Below are 13,477 nucleotides of genomic sequence, written 5' to 3' on the forward strand. Positions count from 1 at the left end.
AGAGCGGGCCCAGACAGGACAGCAGGAGGGAGCCCTGCAGAAGGAGGCTGGCATAGGGAGCGGGGGCTGCAGGTCTAGGCTTGTTTCTGCCCCTAACTTTTAGTGAGGGGAAGAAGCAGCTCCGCAGGGCTGGGGCTGGGGCTGGGGCTGGGGCTGGGGCTGGGGCTCAGTGATAAAGTGCTTGCCTACATGTGCAGGGCCCTGGGTTCCATGCCCAGCACTGCAAAAAAGAAAAATATCAGCTCTGCACTTCTCTGCCCCACCCTCAGGATGCCTGGCCTCACACATTCTAGAAAGCTCTTTCTGGCTGGGAGGTAGCTTCTCACTCCCAAGCAGCTGGGGGTGGACTGCATTCAGGGCTGACTGCCTGAGCCAAATCATGAGGCCTCCTGATGAAGCCGACTCAGCTTCCCTGTGTCCCCACCCGCCCCCACCCCTGCTGCTGGCCTGCAGTGTGCCCAGCAGAGGCCACAGCCTGACTCACACCTTCCCTAGCCCTGGGGCGAAGTCTGTTTGCCAAGGTCTTTCCTTGTGGCATCTACAGTGAGCTGGGGGCGGGGCAGAGGTGGGAACTGGACAGCTCAGGAACAGCATAGCTGGAGTTGGCGGCCACAGAAAGCAGAGAAACTGGCACAGAACTGGGCGGGGTTGGGGGCGGCCACCACTGGCGGTTCCAGCAGAGCCGGGCTGCTGACTGGCTGTAACCCAAAGGCAGGACTCTTCACAGATGCTGATCTGGACAGGATTTGGGCCTCATGGATTCTGGAGTGGGGCAGAGGGTACTCACATCTTTGGAGGGCTTGCGGAGAATGTCACCCACGCCACCACCATTGCGTAGCCCGTGGTTCATGACAGTGACAATGCACATCAGCAGAGTGTCACAGGCCCGCTCCGTGCTATCCAGCTCCTCATCCTCTGTGAGTGGAGAGCATGCTCAGACTCAGGCCACCTGCCTCTGCCCAGCCCCCACCCAGACTCCACAAACATACCTCCCTCACCTTTGAGGGCCTCAGGCATTGCCACCCCAGAGACACAGTCCACCTGGTCCGCATGACACGTGCCCATAAATGCAGCCGCTCCATGTGGCATCCCTAGGGGACTGGCTATAGGGGATAAGGACAACGTCATAAGGAAGTCCAAATGCCCAGCCTTATCAGCCCCTTGGGTCTGTCCCCAGCATTACTTCCTCCAGAAGACCTCCCTTGTTTCTGTGTGCTCCCTACTGTGTCTGGCCACGCTGCAGGGTCCTCATGCCTCTGCCCCGACTGGGCTGTTCACTAAGCGCAGGGAGGCATCTCTGTACCCCTGAGCCTGGCACACAGGGAGCCCCTGCATACAGGCCTAACACAAATGACAGGTCATAAGGGGCTTCAGCACTCAACCAAGTGCCTCCCAAGGCTATCCCCTGCCTCCATCGATCAGATTGGTGTGAGCTAGACCAGTTGGGAGGCTGACTGGTGTGAGCTAGACCTTCCCAGAATCCATCAGCAGGAAAAGGCAGGGAGCCTGGTGGGCATAAGCACCTCAGGTCTGTCCTTCCCTGGATGGCCCAGTCCCTTCACACATCCCTGCCCTCAGAGGAAGCCCCTGAGACCTCTGGAGTGGTTGCCTGGCAGCCGGTCCACCTCGAGGATGAAGTCATCCTTGAGGAAGAGGAAGCCCACAATGGAGAAGAGGTAGACAAGGATGAGGGCCAGCAGGGCAGTCAACAGGATGGAGCGGCCATTACGGGTCACACTCTTGATGACGTTGAACAGTGTCTCCTCTCGGTAGATGAGGTCAAAGAGCTGCAGGGCAGGGAGAATCTCCCTGGGGACCTTGCCAGACCCCCAAGGGCTGCCTGGGCTCTGGATGATTTCCCACTGGCTCTGCCAGTGGGGCCTGGGCTCAGGCAGGAGTAACTGAGCTGAGTGGCCTTGTCAGGGGAGACTTCTGGAAGGAACCTGGAGTCCTAAGACCATGAAAGTATAGTGGCCCAAGGACACTGTGAAGGTGGCACAGGCAGGCAGATGCCAGCCAGAGAGGGAGAAGGACAGCCACACAGAATACATTCGCCATGCACCAGGAAATACTCTAAGTGCTTTTCAAGGATTAATTTGTTTCCGTGCATTCTCACAGTAATTCTAGAAAGTAGAGGCTGTCACCTCCATTTTACAGATAGGGAAACTGAGCTATGGGCAGATAAGAAACTGGCATGCAGACACATGGTCTGGCTCCCAAGTCCAGGCTTGACCCTCCTTGTTCAGGAGAGTGGGGGCAGATGGGGGCCAGGCTGGAGTCGGGTGCAGAAGACTCTGAAAATCCTCCCAGCCCAGAAGCAAAACGGCTGACAGAGAGATGAGTGCTGGGGACCCCCTAGCAGCTCATGAGAAGCCCCTCAACTGCTCCCCACCGCTGTCCAGCCCACCCAGCAGGCTCACCAGGATGCTATAGAAGAGCTCATGGGCAAAGAGGCCAAGGACACTAGTCAGGATGTAGCCCACGTGGTAGAGGAACTCCATGTCCATGACCATGGCCTTATAGCCCCGGATGAAGGTGCCACGGTTGCCCACGAAGCTCACCACAAACACGATCTTGTTGGTCAGCTGGGGACAAGTGCAGGGGACAAAGATCAGTGCCCACCACCTACCTGAACTCTCTACCCCTGCCTCCAGCTCACCCCATGCTCAAATCAAAGGCTGGGCCTCCAGCGTGGTGAACGGGAGCTGACCCTGCTCAGCATGGGAGGCGTGGCATTAATGGAACTGTTTCCAAAAATGCATGGGATCCTGGGACTCAGAGCAGAAGACAAGCCCCTGGGTGCTCCAGCTCCAGGAAGAAACTGAGGTTCAGGTAAAGGAGGACAGGGGCAGAGAAGATCTCCCTGGCCTTTACAGGGACTGGGTTAGTGCCTTGCTTAACACACTTTATTTATTTATTTATTTATGTCAAGAAATTGACATAATATATAAATTTTGATGGCTATCTGTGAGCAGTGGCTTTGAGCTGTGCAGAGCCAGCACAATGCATGACAGCCCGAAGCCACTGCTCCAAAGTGCTTCCTGTCTGTCTGTCTGTCTCTGAGTACCAGATTCCCCCAGCTGCTGAGGGAGAGAGAAAAGGTACAGAATGGACCTAACCACTGGTCTGCAGTGAGCCTGGGACTCCAACAGAGAAGGGGCGTCGAGCAGAGCAGGCCAGCCCCCCGGGTCTGACTGAGGGAGGGGCTCCCTCGGGCACTCACGTTGAGGGCACCCAGGATGTTGAGCGTGGGCCCAATGCCCAGATAGTAGATGGAGCGCAGGATGAGCGCCACAATCAGGGGACGGACGCTGTAGCGCTTGGTGAACAGAGCCGCGATGGAGAAGCAGATGAGGATCCAGAAGAGCAGCGAGATGAGCGGGGAACCCAGCACACCTGGGGGCGCAGCAGGGGTGAACCGGGCTCGTGCACCCCCACCCCGGCCCGACGCAGGTCCCAGGAACCCAAGGCTTTTCGGTTCTGAAAACCTTTCCTTTTAGGTTCCCGTTGCCTGGTTTTAGCCTCCTTTACTCCTGCATCTCTGGGCCCAGGGGAGGTGCCCGATCCAGCTGCAGCCTCCACATCAGGCTCTGGCTCACATGGTTGTGTGTATGCCTGCATGTCCATGTGCCACCTCCCAGGAGACCAAAGATGCTGCCTGTCCCTCGGGCCACACCTGACTCTCCAGGATGGCCCACGAGCCCAGAGGGCAGTGCAGGGCGTTTCCTCCCGGTCTGCACCTGGTCCCCTCAGAGCCTGGCTGGCCCTGAGGCTCTGGCCTAGCCCGAGGAGGGCCATGGTGGACTCCCAGGCCCTGCTGACTGACCCCTGGTCCTCACCTGTGGATGCCCCCTCCACATAAGGGTAGAAGAAGGCGATGATGATGTTGATGAACACCGCCAGGTTAAAGGAAATGCTGCCCCACAGGGTCATGCGGCGGGAGAACCAGTAGATCAGCGGCATGCCTGGGGAGGGTGTAGCACGCTGGTGGAAGGGGGTCTCTCGCTGACACCTGCCCACCCCGCTCCACGGGGGGCCCTCCAAGCTCCAGACCCCACTCTGGAGAGAGCTGTGATTGGAAGAGCCCCTCTCCAGGGTGGGGGTGGGGTGCCAGGGGGGCCTAGGGAGCCTCAGCGAGGGGCGCGGGGGCCGCCTGCCCTGCTCTGCCCCTCCCCGCCAGGTCCTTACTGCGGAGCTTGCGCTGCCACTCCATCTCGTTGTGCAGGAAGGAGGACTGGTCGAAGAAGTCGCTCACTTTGCTGCCCTGCTCGTCCTGCTCCGTAGTGGTGAAGAGCCGATGCTTGGTCTCCTCCGTCAGGAACTGGCAGATGCCGGGCACTGGGAACACGATCTGCTCCATGCTGCGGTCCTGTCTCACGATCTGGGTGCACACAGGCCCCGAGTCACACCTGGGCGAGGCCCTCCCTCAGCCCAGCCCCAGTGCCCTCTGGGCTCACCTCAATCTGTGAGGTATGGTTCTCGTAATAGGCCAGGGGGTCCTCCTCCTCCTCCTGAGCAGGCGCTGAGGACTTGAGCATCTGTGACAGCTGCTTGTTGTTGAGGCTGAGCTGAGGTCACGGAGGGTGCCCTGGTCAGGCCCCACAGCTCCCACAGCCAGGCCTGGCACCGACCCCAACCTGCTAGGCCTGAGTCCCAGTTCCAACTAAACCCCAAGGAATGCCCCCTGCCCCTGCAGCAGCCCAGACCAGGCCTTCCCAACTAGGATCCAGCTCAGAGCATCTAGAGGTAAAAGAACCACAGCCAGAGACTCCTACAGGACAATGGGCACCTTCAGTCATGTCCAGGTGTGACCAGACCCACCCCAGATCCACCCTGGTATTACGTGCAAGTTTTTTTTTCCAGCTCTGGGATTGAACCTAGGGGTGCTATTCCACTGAGCTACATCTCCAGACATTTCTATTTTTTATTTATAAATTTCTGAGGCTGGCCTTGATCTTGCAATCCTCCTGCCTCAGCCTTCCAAGTCACTGGATTACACTGGTGCTCCACAGTGTCAGCTTGCTTCTACTTTTAAATCCAGGTTTTATCTGGCCAACTCCCATCCCAAGCCTTGACCCCAAGTTGTAGCCCAACTCGGCTCCAAGCTCCTCCCTAGTACCAAGCCTCTCCTCTTGGTTCCAGGCCCTATACCTTGCTCTTCCCAAATTCCCACCTCAGCCCTCACCCCAACCAGGCCCCCAGATAGAGGCCATCCAATCTCCCGCCAGGCCAACCTGCTAGGCCTGAGTCCCAGTTCCTAGGTCTAAGCCCCACCCACCCCTACTTTCCCAGTACACCCACCATTGAAGAGATGCCCTCAGCCTCCTCCTCTTGGATGCGCCTCACGGGTCTCAGCAGGTGCTGCAGCTGTTTGTTGTGCCTGGAAAGCTAAGAAGAGGGCAGCGTGGTTATTGGCAGGGTCTATGGGGGCATGGCCGCAGGGGTGGGGCCAGGTGGGGTCAGTACCTGTAGGGCCAGGATGTAGATGTTGTGGCCCACTTCACGCGGGCTCACCTCCGAATTCTCCCGCTCCTCTTCCTGCAGGTAGGCCTTCTTGATGACGTCCACCTGGAGGGGCAGCGCCTGCTTGAAGGCCCTCCTCCTGCCCAGCACACCCTGCCCAGGGCTGTCATCCCACCTGCCCCCCTCACCAGCTCCTGGGGCCGCAGGCTGATGAGGATGCGCTCGGCATTTTCACTGTCATGGCGGCTCTCCATCAGAGCCAGGAGCAGCTTGGACGCATTGTCCTGGGTGGGAAAGGCCAGGGAAGCAGGCCCCAGTCTGACAGCACCCTCCACACCCCCAACAACCTTTCCTCACACTAGCCAGTCCCCAAGATGTGCCATGCCCTTCCCATCCCCCACCCAGGCCTGTGCTCACCCCACCCTGTGAAAAATGCACACCAACCCCCAAACAGCCAGCACACAGGAAGTCCTTGGGTGAACCCAGAATGCACCTGCCTCTTCAGTGTGAACCCAGCATGTTTACTCACATGTACTCTTGAGGAATGTAAATGTGCACATATTATAGGCATGTGTGTGCACATCATGACACACTCACACACACACACAATGCCCCCACTCCACTCCACTATGCACACTCAATGCTAAGCCACACACACATGTGCACAGGCATCCACCTGGGCATGCTCACGTGAGCCTGCCACGGGCCTCACCTTGAGTTGCAGCACCAGATCCATCCGGTACTTGCACAGGGGGCTGATGTCATTGAGAATCAGTGCTGTGATGATGTCTATGCCATTGGACTCGTGCGTCACGATGCAGGTCTAAAGGAAGCAGTGGGAGACACAGGGTCCAGACCCCTAGGAACTATGGTGGCTTCAGCGGCCTCAGCCTCTTTCCCTACCCCACCGGCTCCGCCCACCTACACGTTCACCTGCCACCCCAACTGCCGTCCACCCGGCCAGGCAGCTCACTTGGTTCTCGTGGCAGGGGCCCTGGCAGTACTCAGTGAGGGTCTCCAAGGTCTGGATGACAAGGCCCACATTGTCCTCATTGATGTAGAGCCCCAGCAGCCCCAGGCCCCCAGTGGTGCTGCCGCACATGATGTCCAGGAACTGCAGCGTCTCGCACACCAGGTTGTAGTTGGTCTTGTTGTTCTGACAGCGCAGGAAATTCTGCAGAACACAGATGGGCACGGCGGGGCTCCAGCTGCTGGGGGAGGCCCATCTGAGGACCATGGTCCTGTGTGCCACAGGGGCAGGGGAATTGCCAGCATAGAGCATGGTGGCCAGCCAGACGATGGGCACCAGCCACAGGGCACGGCCAGGGAGCAGGCAGGGCCCAGGGGCTGGCTGGACAGAGGGCCGGGGCAGGTGCAGGTCAGGTGCTCACCTGCAGGTCGCGGTTGTGGTTCTCGCACAGCAGCTGCAGAAAGCGCAGGATGGGCTGCATGATGAGCACAGACAGGCCCATCTCGCTGCTCTGCACGCGCTCACCCGCCTCATGCCCCCGGCCCAGGCTGGGGCCCAGGGAATAGTGGTACGAGGAGCCAGGCATGGAGAAGGAGGCCACGCGGCCTGCGGGGGAGACCAGGTGGGGCTGGGCCTCTGGGAGCTGCCAACCCCTCACCCTCACCTCTGTCCCTTGCCTGAGCCCCCCGCCACCATGCACCCTGTGCCCCTGCTTTGCACCCCTGACCTTTGGCAGTGGGGTCTGTCGGCTCACGGTCCTCACGGGACTGGCTGCCCAGGTCATTCATGTTGACGGCTACTGTGGATTTGGTCTCCTGCTGGGCCCGCTTCATGCGGTCATGCAGGACCTTGAAGAAGCGCTCTGATTTCTTGTCGCTTGTCATCAGGTTGTAGAAGGACTTCTGGAGGTGGACAGTGGAGGGGAGCAGCCTCAGCACTGGGCCTGGCTCTCAGAGGCCAGACCCAGGGCCACTGAGAGCCAGGCCCAGTTCCAGCACACTGAAGCGGGGGAAGCAGAGACGCTCCTGCCCTGGGACTGAGGTAGGGGCATCAGAGGGGGACAGGGAAGGGCCCGACGGCTGCTCTGCTGGAGGCCTACACCCCCTCCTCAGCCCCTGCAGTGCCTGTGGCTCCTGCGTTTCCCAACCCCCACACCAGCCAGCCAGAGGGCTCCCCTTTGAAGTCTAAGTCATGTCCCCGCTGTGCTTGAAACCCAGCAGAGGTTCCATGTCCCCCTAAGAAAAGTCATGGCCTCCCCCATGTGATGGCCCCACCCTCCTCCTCCTCTTCCACCCTTGCACAGGTGCCCATTCACCCAGAGTCTCCCCAGGTATTCCCAGGCTCACCTCAGGTCCCCATTCCTGTGCCCTCTGGGGCCTGGCCTGCCACTCCCTTTAACATAACCCCATGCCTGCACCCCAGAGCCCCTGGCCTGAGCCACGCCCTCCATCCTGCATGCAGTTAACTCATCACCCATGTCCTCTCTAGGACTCGAGCACCAAGAGAATGCAGATTTTGTCTCTTGCTGGTAAACCCTCATTGTCTAGACCACTGTCAGGCACACAGATGGCGCTCACCAGTTATTTATCAAATGGTGAGTGTTGGGATGGTGAGGCTAAGTGGGGAGGGCCTGTGGAGGAGCCAGACCTGGAGGCTGTGGGAGAAGAGGGAGGCAAGGAGGCCTGGGAGAGGCTGAGAGGCCAGGATGGGGGGACACCGTGGGGATGGGCAGTGAGGAGAGTGCTCAGGCCTGGTTCAGGGAGAAAGGGGTGCACATGGGGGAGGTGGAGACATCCTGGGTGGCCACCAGCACCCAGGCCTGCAGCCAAGCCCCCAAGCCTCAGTGACCCGCCTCCTCAATTGCACATGCCACCCAGAGGAGGTAGAGGTGCGGTCCCTGCCCACTGCACACCTGGATCTCGGTGTTGCCCCCATCCAGCAGGCGGATGGCCAGACCAATGCTCTCCTGGAAGATCTTCTCATTCTTGGTGCTGGTGATGAGGTCACACACCAGCTTGGTGGCCCCCTCCTTGTCCAGCCGGCACTGGGTGGCAGCGATTGCTGACCAGTCTTGGTCCAGACCTGGGGTGGGGACTCACTTGAGGGAAAGCTGGTGGGCAGGGGTGTGGGGGGAAGGGCCCAGGACTGGGAGAACAGGCCACCCAGAGACACAGGAGAAGGCAGCACTGACCAGTGCCCATGGGGTCTGGAAGGTCCCCCCGAGAGCTGGACTTCCGGTTCTGGAGGTAGTTTTGTAGCAGCATCTTGCGTAGCTGGTTGCCCTGGGGGAGGACGGGAGTGAGGCTGCCCGAGGGTCCCCCCGCACCCCTGCACCCTGGGCCTGGCCTGCCGGTGTCCAGCCCCCCTGGTGCACCCCAGCCCAGCACTCACCCGGTCCCCATACTTGCTCTTCTTGAGCAGCATCTGCTGCAGGGTCCGCAGCACCTTGATGCACAGCTTCTCCTCGGGCTCCATGAGGTCCTTCGTGTGCTGGATCAGCCTGGACCAGTGAGGGCGGCTCAGGGGGCCTCCCTCTCTCCAGCCACCTCCCCAACCAGGGCCCATCCGGTCCCCACCAGACCCTCCCCTGGCCCAGGCCACCATGCCACGGTGTCCCAGAGTCCCACTCACTTGGACAGGAAGCCCCCGCTCTCACAGCGCTGATAGGCCTCACTGCCCTCCAGGAAGAGCAGCTCGGGCCAGTGCAGGACGTCGACCAGCACAGACAGCTCTGCCTGCACCAGCGGCTTCAGCCTCTCCTCCAGGGCCGTGATGATGTCCTGGAAGGGCCAGGCAGGGTCACCGTCGCTCAAGAGAGGGTCAGGGCCTGACCACCCCTCCCCCACCTAAACACCAAACAGCCCTGCAGACGGGCCTGCGCCTGTCGGAGGGCCCTGCACCTCCAGACTCCCTGAGAGCCTGGCTGAGATCCCCAAGACCCGACTTATCTCCTTCTAGTTCTGTGTGGCCTTGCATCAACTCCTTGCCCTCTCTGAGCCTCAGTCTCCCTCCATGTGGAAACAATAGCCCCCCCCACCCCACTCCCCATGCTCCCTCCACAGACAACAAGAGAGAACCGTGGACACACAGGAAGGTGCTGTTGAGAGGTGGTCCCGACCCTCCAGGAGCTCCGGCCCCACCCACTCGCCTCTGGGCTCTGCTGACACCTCAGTCCCTGGCCACAGGGTGCGGCCCTTCATAGGAGGCCAGGCACCCACTCCCACCTGCAGCTTCTCGATGATGTTCTTGTAGTCCCACTGGTTGGCGGTGGGGGTGACCCGGGGGAAGGCCCGTGTAGCCGACTTGTAGTTGGAGGCGTTCCGCTGGGCGGCGGCGGCACAGCTGGCTCCGCTGCTGAGCAGGGAGCTGATGTGGGCGTCCAGGTCCATGGGCAGCAAGATGGCCCGGCCCTTAGCTGGGGAAGGGGAGGGGCTGGAGGCCAGGCTCGGGCTGCCAGGAGCTGCCACATGGTGGGACAGGACAAACCAAACCAAGGTGCGAGGATCCCGCCCTGGCTCCCACCCGAGTGTCTCTGATTCTGCCCACTACTGCCTCTTCTCCACCTATTCCTAACCACAGACTGGCTCCCTCTGCCTGAGATCATTTGCACATGCGCACACACACAACTCGAGTTGGGGAATGTCACTGCGCTGTTCCTCTGGGGAGCTGACTCAAGGAGAAAACAGCTTCTCTTAATTGCTGGGATGCCAGGTAGACATCCAGAAGGACTTACAGAATCACCTGGGAGCAGGTGATGGGAGTGGTTAGGGTGAGGTGCTGTGAGGCAGGTGCCCCTGTGGTGAAAGGAGGGAACAGTGGCCTGGAGCTGGCCCGCGCCTGGCACACTCACCCACCATGGCGAGGGTGCGGATGCAGGCCTCCACGGAGCCTTTGTGTTGCTGCTGCAGCCATGGGCACTCAAGCAGCCGCGTGGTGGACTGCAGCAGCTGCACCACGATCGTCTGGTGTGTCTACAAGAGGCCACACGACCCCTCGCTCAGCCACCCTCCCCTGGGAAGGCCCCGGCCCAGTGGCCAGGGTCCAAGGACTGAGCCTTCATTAGCCACCACCTACATCTGTACCCAACAGAGTCATCCCCAATTCCCAAACCCCAATCCCTAAATGTTCTGGCCAACGTACACAGCAGCTGAGTTACTCCATAAGGTCCAAATCTGGGCTCACAGTCACATCACTTACTCTTTTGTACCTTTTTTTTTTTTTTTTTTACTAATTTTTACTAACTTAACTTCTTTTTTGGTGGTGCTGAGGACTGAACTCAGGGCTTTGCACATGTTAGGCAAGCACTGTACCACTGAGCTATATCCCCAGCCCCCCCCCCCGCCAAAATTCTTAAATAAGTTAATTAAAGGGGAAAAATGATGTATTTACATAGTTCAAAAGCCAAAAGTCATTAGAAGGTACACTTTCTTTTTCTTTTTTTCTTTTTTGTTTTTCTTTTTTGGTACTGGGGATTGAACCCAAGGGCACTAAACCACTGAGCCACATCCCCAGCCGTATTTTATATTTTATTTGGAAACAGGGTCTCCCTGAGTTGCTTAAGGCCTCATTAAGTTGCTGAGGCTGGCTTTGAACTCGGGATCCTCCTGCCTCAGCCTCCCGAGTCACGAGGATTATAGGCCTGTGCTCCAAACCCTCCATTCTCATCCGCACTTCCCTACACCCCAGCCAGCCTCGTCCACTGGCGCTAAGAGGCTCACCTGCAGCGAGGTGCTGTTCTCCGAGAACGGGGAGCTGAAGAAGGCGTTGATGGTATCCAGCACCACGGTCAGCACGTACTTCTCCAGGGTGGGGTCTGCCAGGCGCTTCTCACGCTTGCTGCAGACCTGGGAGAGGAGAGAGGGGTCCCAGTGGTCCTCACGGGGATCCCTTCACTCCCTGGTGGGAGGCTGCCCCGGCCCCCCAGCCCCCACTCACCCGTGCCATGTCCAGGGTGAAGCTCTCAAAGAGTGTCCAGATGTGGTTGCTGGTATAGATCTCCTTCATCTCCACCTCCGTGTCCACATAGCAGTGGTTCACGAAGTTCACGTAGGCCATCTTCACCTGGGCAGTGGGTGGGCAAGGGTCAGGAGCCAGTGGGGCTGGGCCCAGGACCTCCCGCTTATGCGATGCCCACTCCACCCCTGGCCTCGTGGTGGCTGTCTACCTCACCCCCTTCCTCCCCACCTCGGTGATGCAGTCCTCATGGGTCACCACGGACACCACGTCCTCCAGCGGCAGCAAGGAGGTGCACTTGATCTCAGTGTAGACGTTCTTGCCCTCGGCGCAGGCGGCCAGCAGGTCCACCAGGGAGATGTGGTACATGAGGGGGCTGTGGTCCTCCACGCCATCTCGGGCAGCCTTCATCATGTCCAGCAGGTGGGCCAGTGAGGCCTTGTCATTGTAGAACACGACCACGTCGTCGCCTGCATTCGTCAGCTGCAGGTGGGAGGTGGGCGGGCATCAGACCCCTCAGTCCAGCAGGCCCTGGCCCTGCCCCGCTCTGCGCTTTCCAGGGAGAAAACCCAGCGGTTTTCCAGGGACCCAGACCCAGCGTTTGCCCAGCACCAGGAAAACCCTCCCCTGCCTGCATTCTGGAAGCTCTGACTGACAGCTCAGGCCCTCAGTCATCAGAAGCACTCACCAGGACCCGGAAAGCCCCCCTCCCCACTGTGGGAAAGATGCCCCACCCATGCTGGTCTCAGAGACCACCCCTCTACTCTCACCCTGGGCTGACCCCTCCCTCCCCTGGGCTCCCACAGCGGGTAATCAAAACCCTCACAGAGCACACACTGTGTCCCTCTGTGGCAGCAATTATGTGAAATAGTAATGGCAATTAGCAGTTAGCACTGCAAACACTTCCAGCCCCCCAGCCTCATTTCTGACGTCTCTACTCTTGCTGCGGTGACTCCCTTCTTCCCCGTCCCACACTGCAAGATGCTCCAGGGCAGAGACCACGGCTGTCCCAGATGTAGACTCAGCCCCGCAGGCTGCATGCCTTCAGTGAGCAGGTATTTGTTGAGTACCCACTGTGCCTCAAACGCCTGAGTTCTACCAGACACGCAGCCTTAGTTCTCCCTCCAGCGCCTCCCAACCCTGTCGGACTCCTAACTCTGCAGCCCGCCGCCCCATTTCCCGGCACCTGCCCGCGCCCGCCCTCACCTCGGTCATGATCATGTCCTGGCACTTCTTGACGTACTTGCCCTCGGCCTTGATGACGGTGTGCAGGAAGTCCAGGTACTGCACGTGGCGCCCGTGGGTGGCCAGCAGGTGCACGAAGTGCTGCAGCACGGGCTCGCTGATCTCGGAGCACAGCTGGTAGTTGTTGAGGAAGATGTGCTGCATGGTCTCCGCCTCCAGGAGCTGTGCCAGGATGGGCAGGGGTCAGGAAGGGTCTGGGCACCGTGCCCCACCTGCCCCGGTGCTCCCCCCGTGCCCTCACCCCCGGCGTGAGGAAGAGGTGCAGGTTCTTGTGCAGCAGGGCCTGGTTGCCGGGGTTCCCCGCGCAGAACTTCTGCAGGAACTGGTGTGTGTAGCGCAGGATCTCCAGCATCTTGGTGTCGCTCTGGGCGTGGGAAGGGGAGAGCGTGTCAGAACTCAGGATGAGGCTAAGACTGGGGTCAGGGGCCCAGTGGGCCTGGGGACAGATCAGGGGAAGATGTCCAGATGATGCTGGGGTAGGAAATCAAAAGCAGGGTTTGGGACAAGATCAGAGCTGATATCACAGGTCAAGGAGAGGATGGGTCAAACCAGGGTCAATATAGTGAAGTTAAGGAGCTAAAGGTCAAAGGTTGAGATGGAACTGTGATAATCAGGGTTAGCCTAGAAGAGGGGAAGGAAATTGGGGTCAGATTATGAAGTGGGATGAGGCTGGGTCAAATCAACATCAAGGTGGATCAGGATGAGGGGTGAAAGGGCAAAGGTGAGAGGATACTAAGAGTGGACTCAGGGTCAAGGTAAGTCGGGGCACAGGACAGAGTCAAAGGTCAGGGTGAGGCTGAGTTAGGTCAGCAGTGGGGACCAGTGCACAACTTGGGCTGGGTCAGG

The 13,477-nt window shown here is 59.5% G+C and overlaps 1 protein-coding gene across 7 annotated transcripts in view; it reads right to left on the reverse strand.

The window, feature by feature from the left end:
* The window catches only part of Itpr3 (inositol 1,4,5-trisphosphate receptor type 3), a 63,800-nt gene that overhangs the window by 4,016 nt on the left and 46,307 nt on the right, over nt 1–13,477 (reverse strand). For 3 of the 7 annotated variants that reach the window (XM_046464370.2, XM_046464371.2, XM_046464373.2), the window contains 26 exons: nt 12,873–12,995; nt 12,593–12,793; nt 11,618–11,869; nt 11,369–11,494; nt 11,152–11,277; nt 10,284–10,404; nt 9,658–9,848; nt 9,065–9,213; nt 8,825–8,933; nt 8,625–8,715; nt 8,346–8,515; nt 7,161–7,335; nt 6,855–7,039; nt 6,437–6,637; nt 6,176–6,286; nt 5,652–5,747; nt 5,467–5,568; nt 5,302–5,388; nt 4,458–4,568; nt 4,189–4,381; nt 3,840–3,965; nt 3,224–3,396; nt 2,421–2,585; nt 1,595–1,787; nt 990–1,103; nt 788–915 (listed from right to left, as the gene is read on the reverse strand). In XM_046464370.2, coding sequence (XP_046320326.1) covers nt 788–915; nt 990–1,103; nt 1,595–1,787; nt 2,421–2,585; nt 3,224–3,396; nt 3,840–3,965; nt 4,189–4,381; nt 4,458–4,568; nt 5,302–5,388; nt 5,467–5,568; nt 5,652–5,747; nt 6,176–6,286; nt 6,437–6,637; nt 6,855–7,039; nt 7,161–7,335; nt 8,346–8,515; nt 8,625–8,715; nt 8,825–8,933; nt 9,065–9,213; nt 9,658–9,848; nt 10,284–10,404; nt 11,152–11,277; nt 11,369–11,494; nt 11,618–11,869; nt 12,593–12,793; nt 12,873–12,995 — 3,819 coding nt within the window. Of the gene's footprint in view, nt 1–787; nt 916–989; nt 1,104–1,124; nt 1,342–1,594; nt 1,788–2,420; nt 2,586–3,223; nt 3,397–3,839; nt 3,966–4,188; nt 4,382–4,457; nt 4,569–5,301; nt 5,389–5,466; nt 5,569–5,651; nt 5,748–6,175; nt 6,287–6,436; nt 6,638–6,854; nt 7,040–7,160; nt 7,336–8,345; nt 8,516–8,624; nt 8,716–8,824; nt 8,934–9,064; nt 9,214–9,657; nt 9,849–10,283; nt 10,405–11,151; nt 11,278–11,368; nt 11,495–11,617; nt 11,870–12,592; nt 12,794–12,872; nt 12,996–13,477 lie in introns of those variants that run through there. The other 4 variants (XM_046464372.2, XR_006856116.2, XR_009228637.1 and 1 more) reach the window with 4 other exon arrangements.

Source organism: Marmota monax, unplaced genomic scaffold (genome assembly GCF_021218885.2).
Source record: "Marmota monax isolate L192 unplaced genomic scaffold, Marmota_monax_Labrador192_F-V1.1 WCK01_AAM20220418_F8-fsc00211, whole genome shotgun sequence".
NCBI classification, from domain to species: Eukaryota; Metazoa; Chordata; class Mammalia; order Rodentia; family Sciuridae; genus Marmota; species Marmota monax.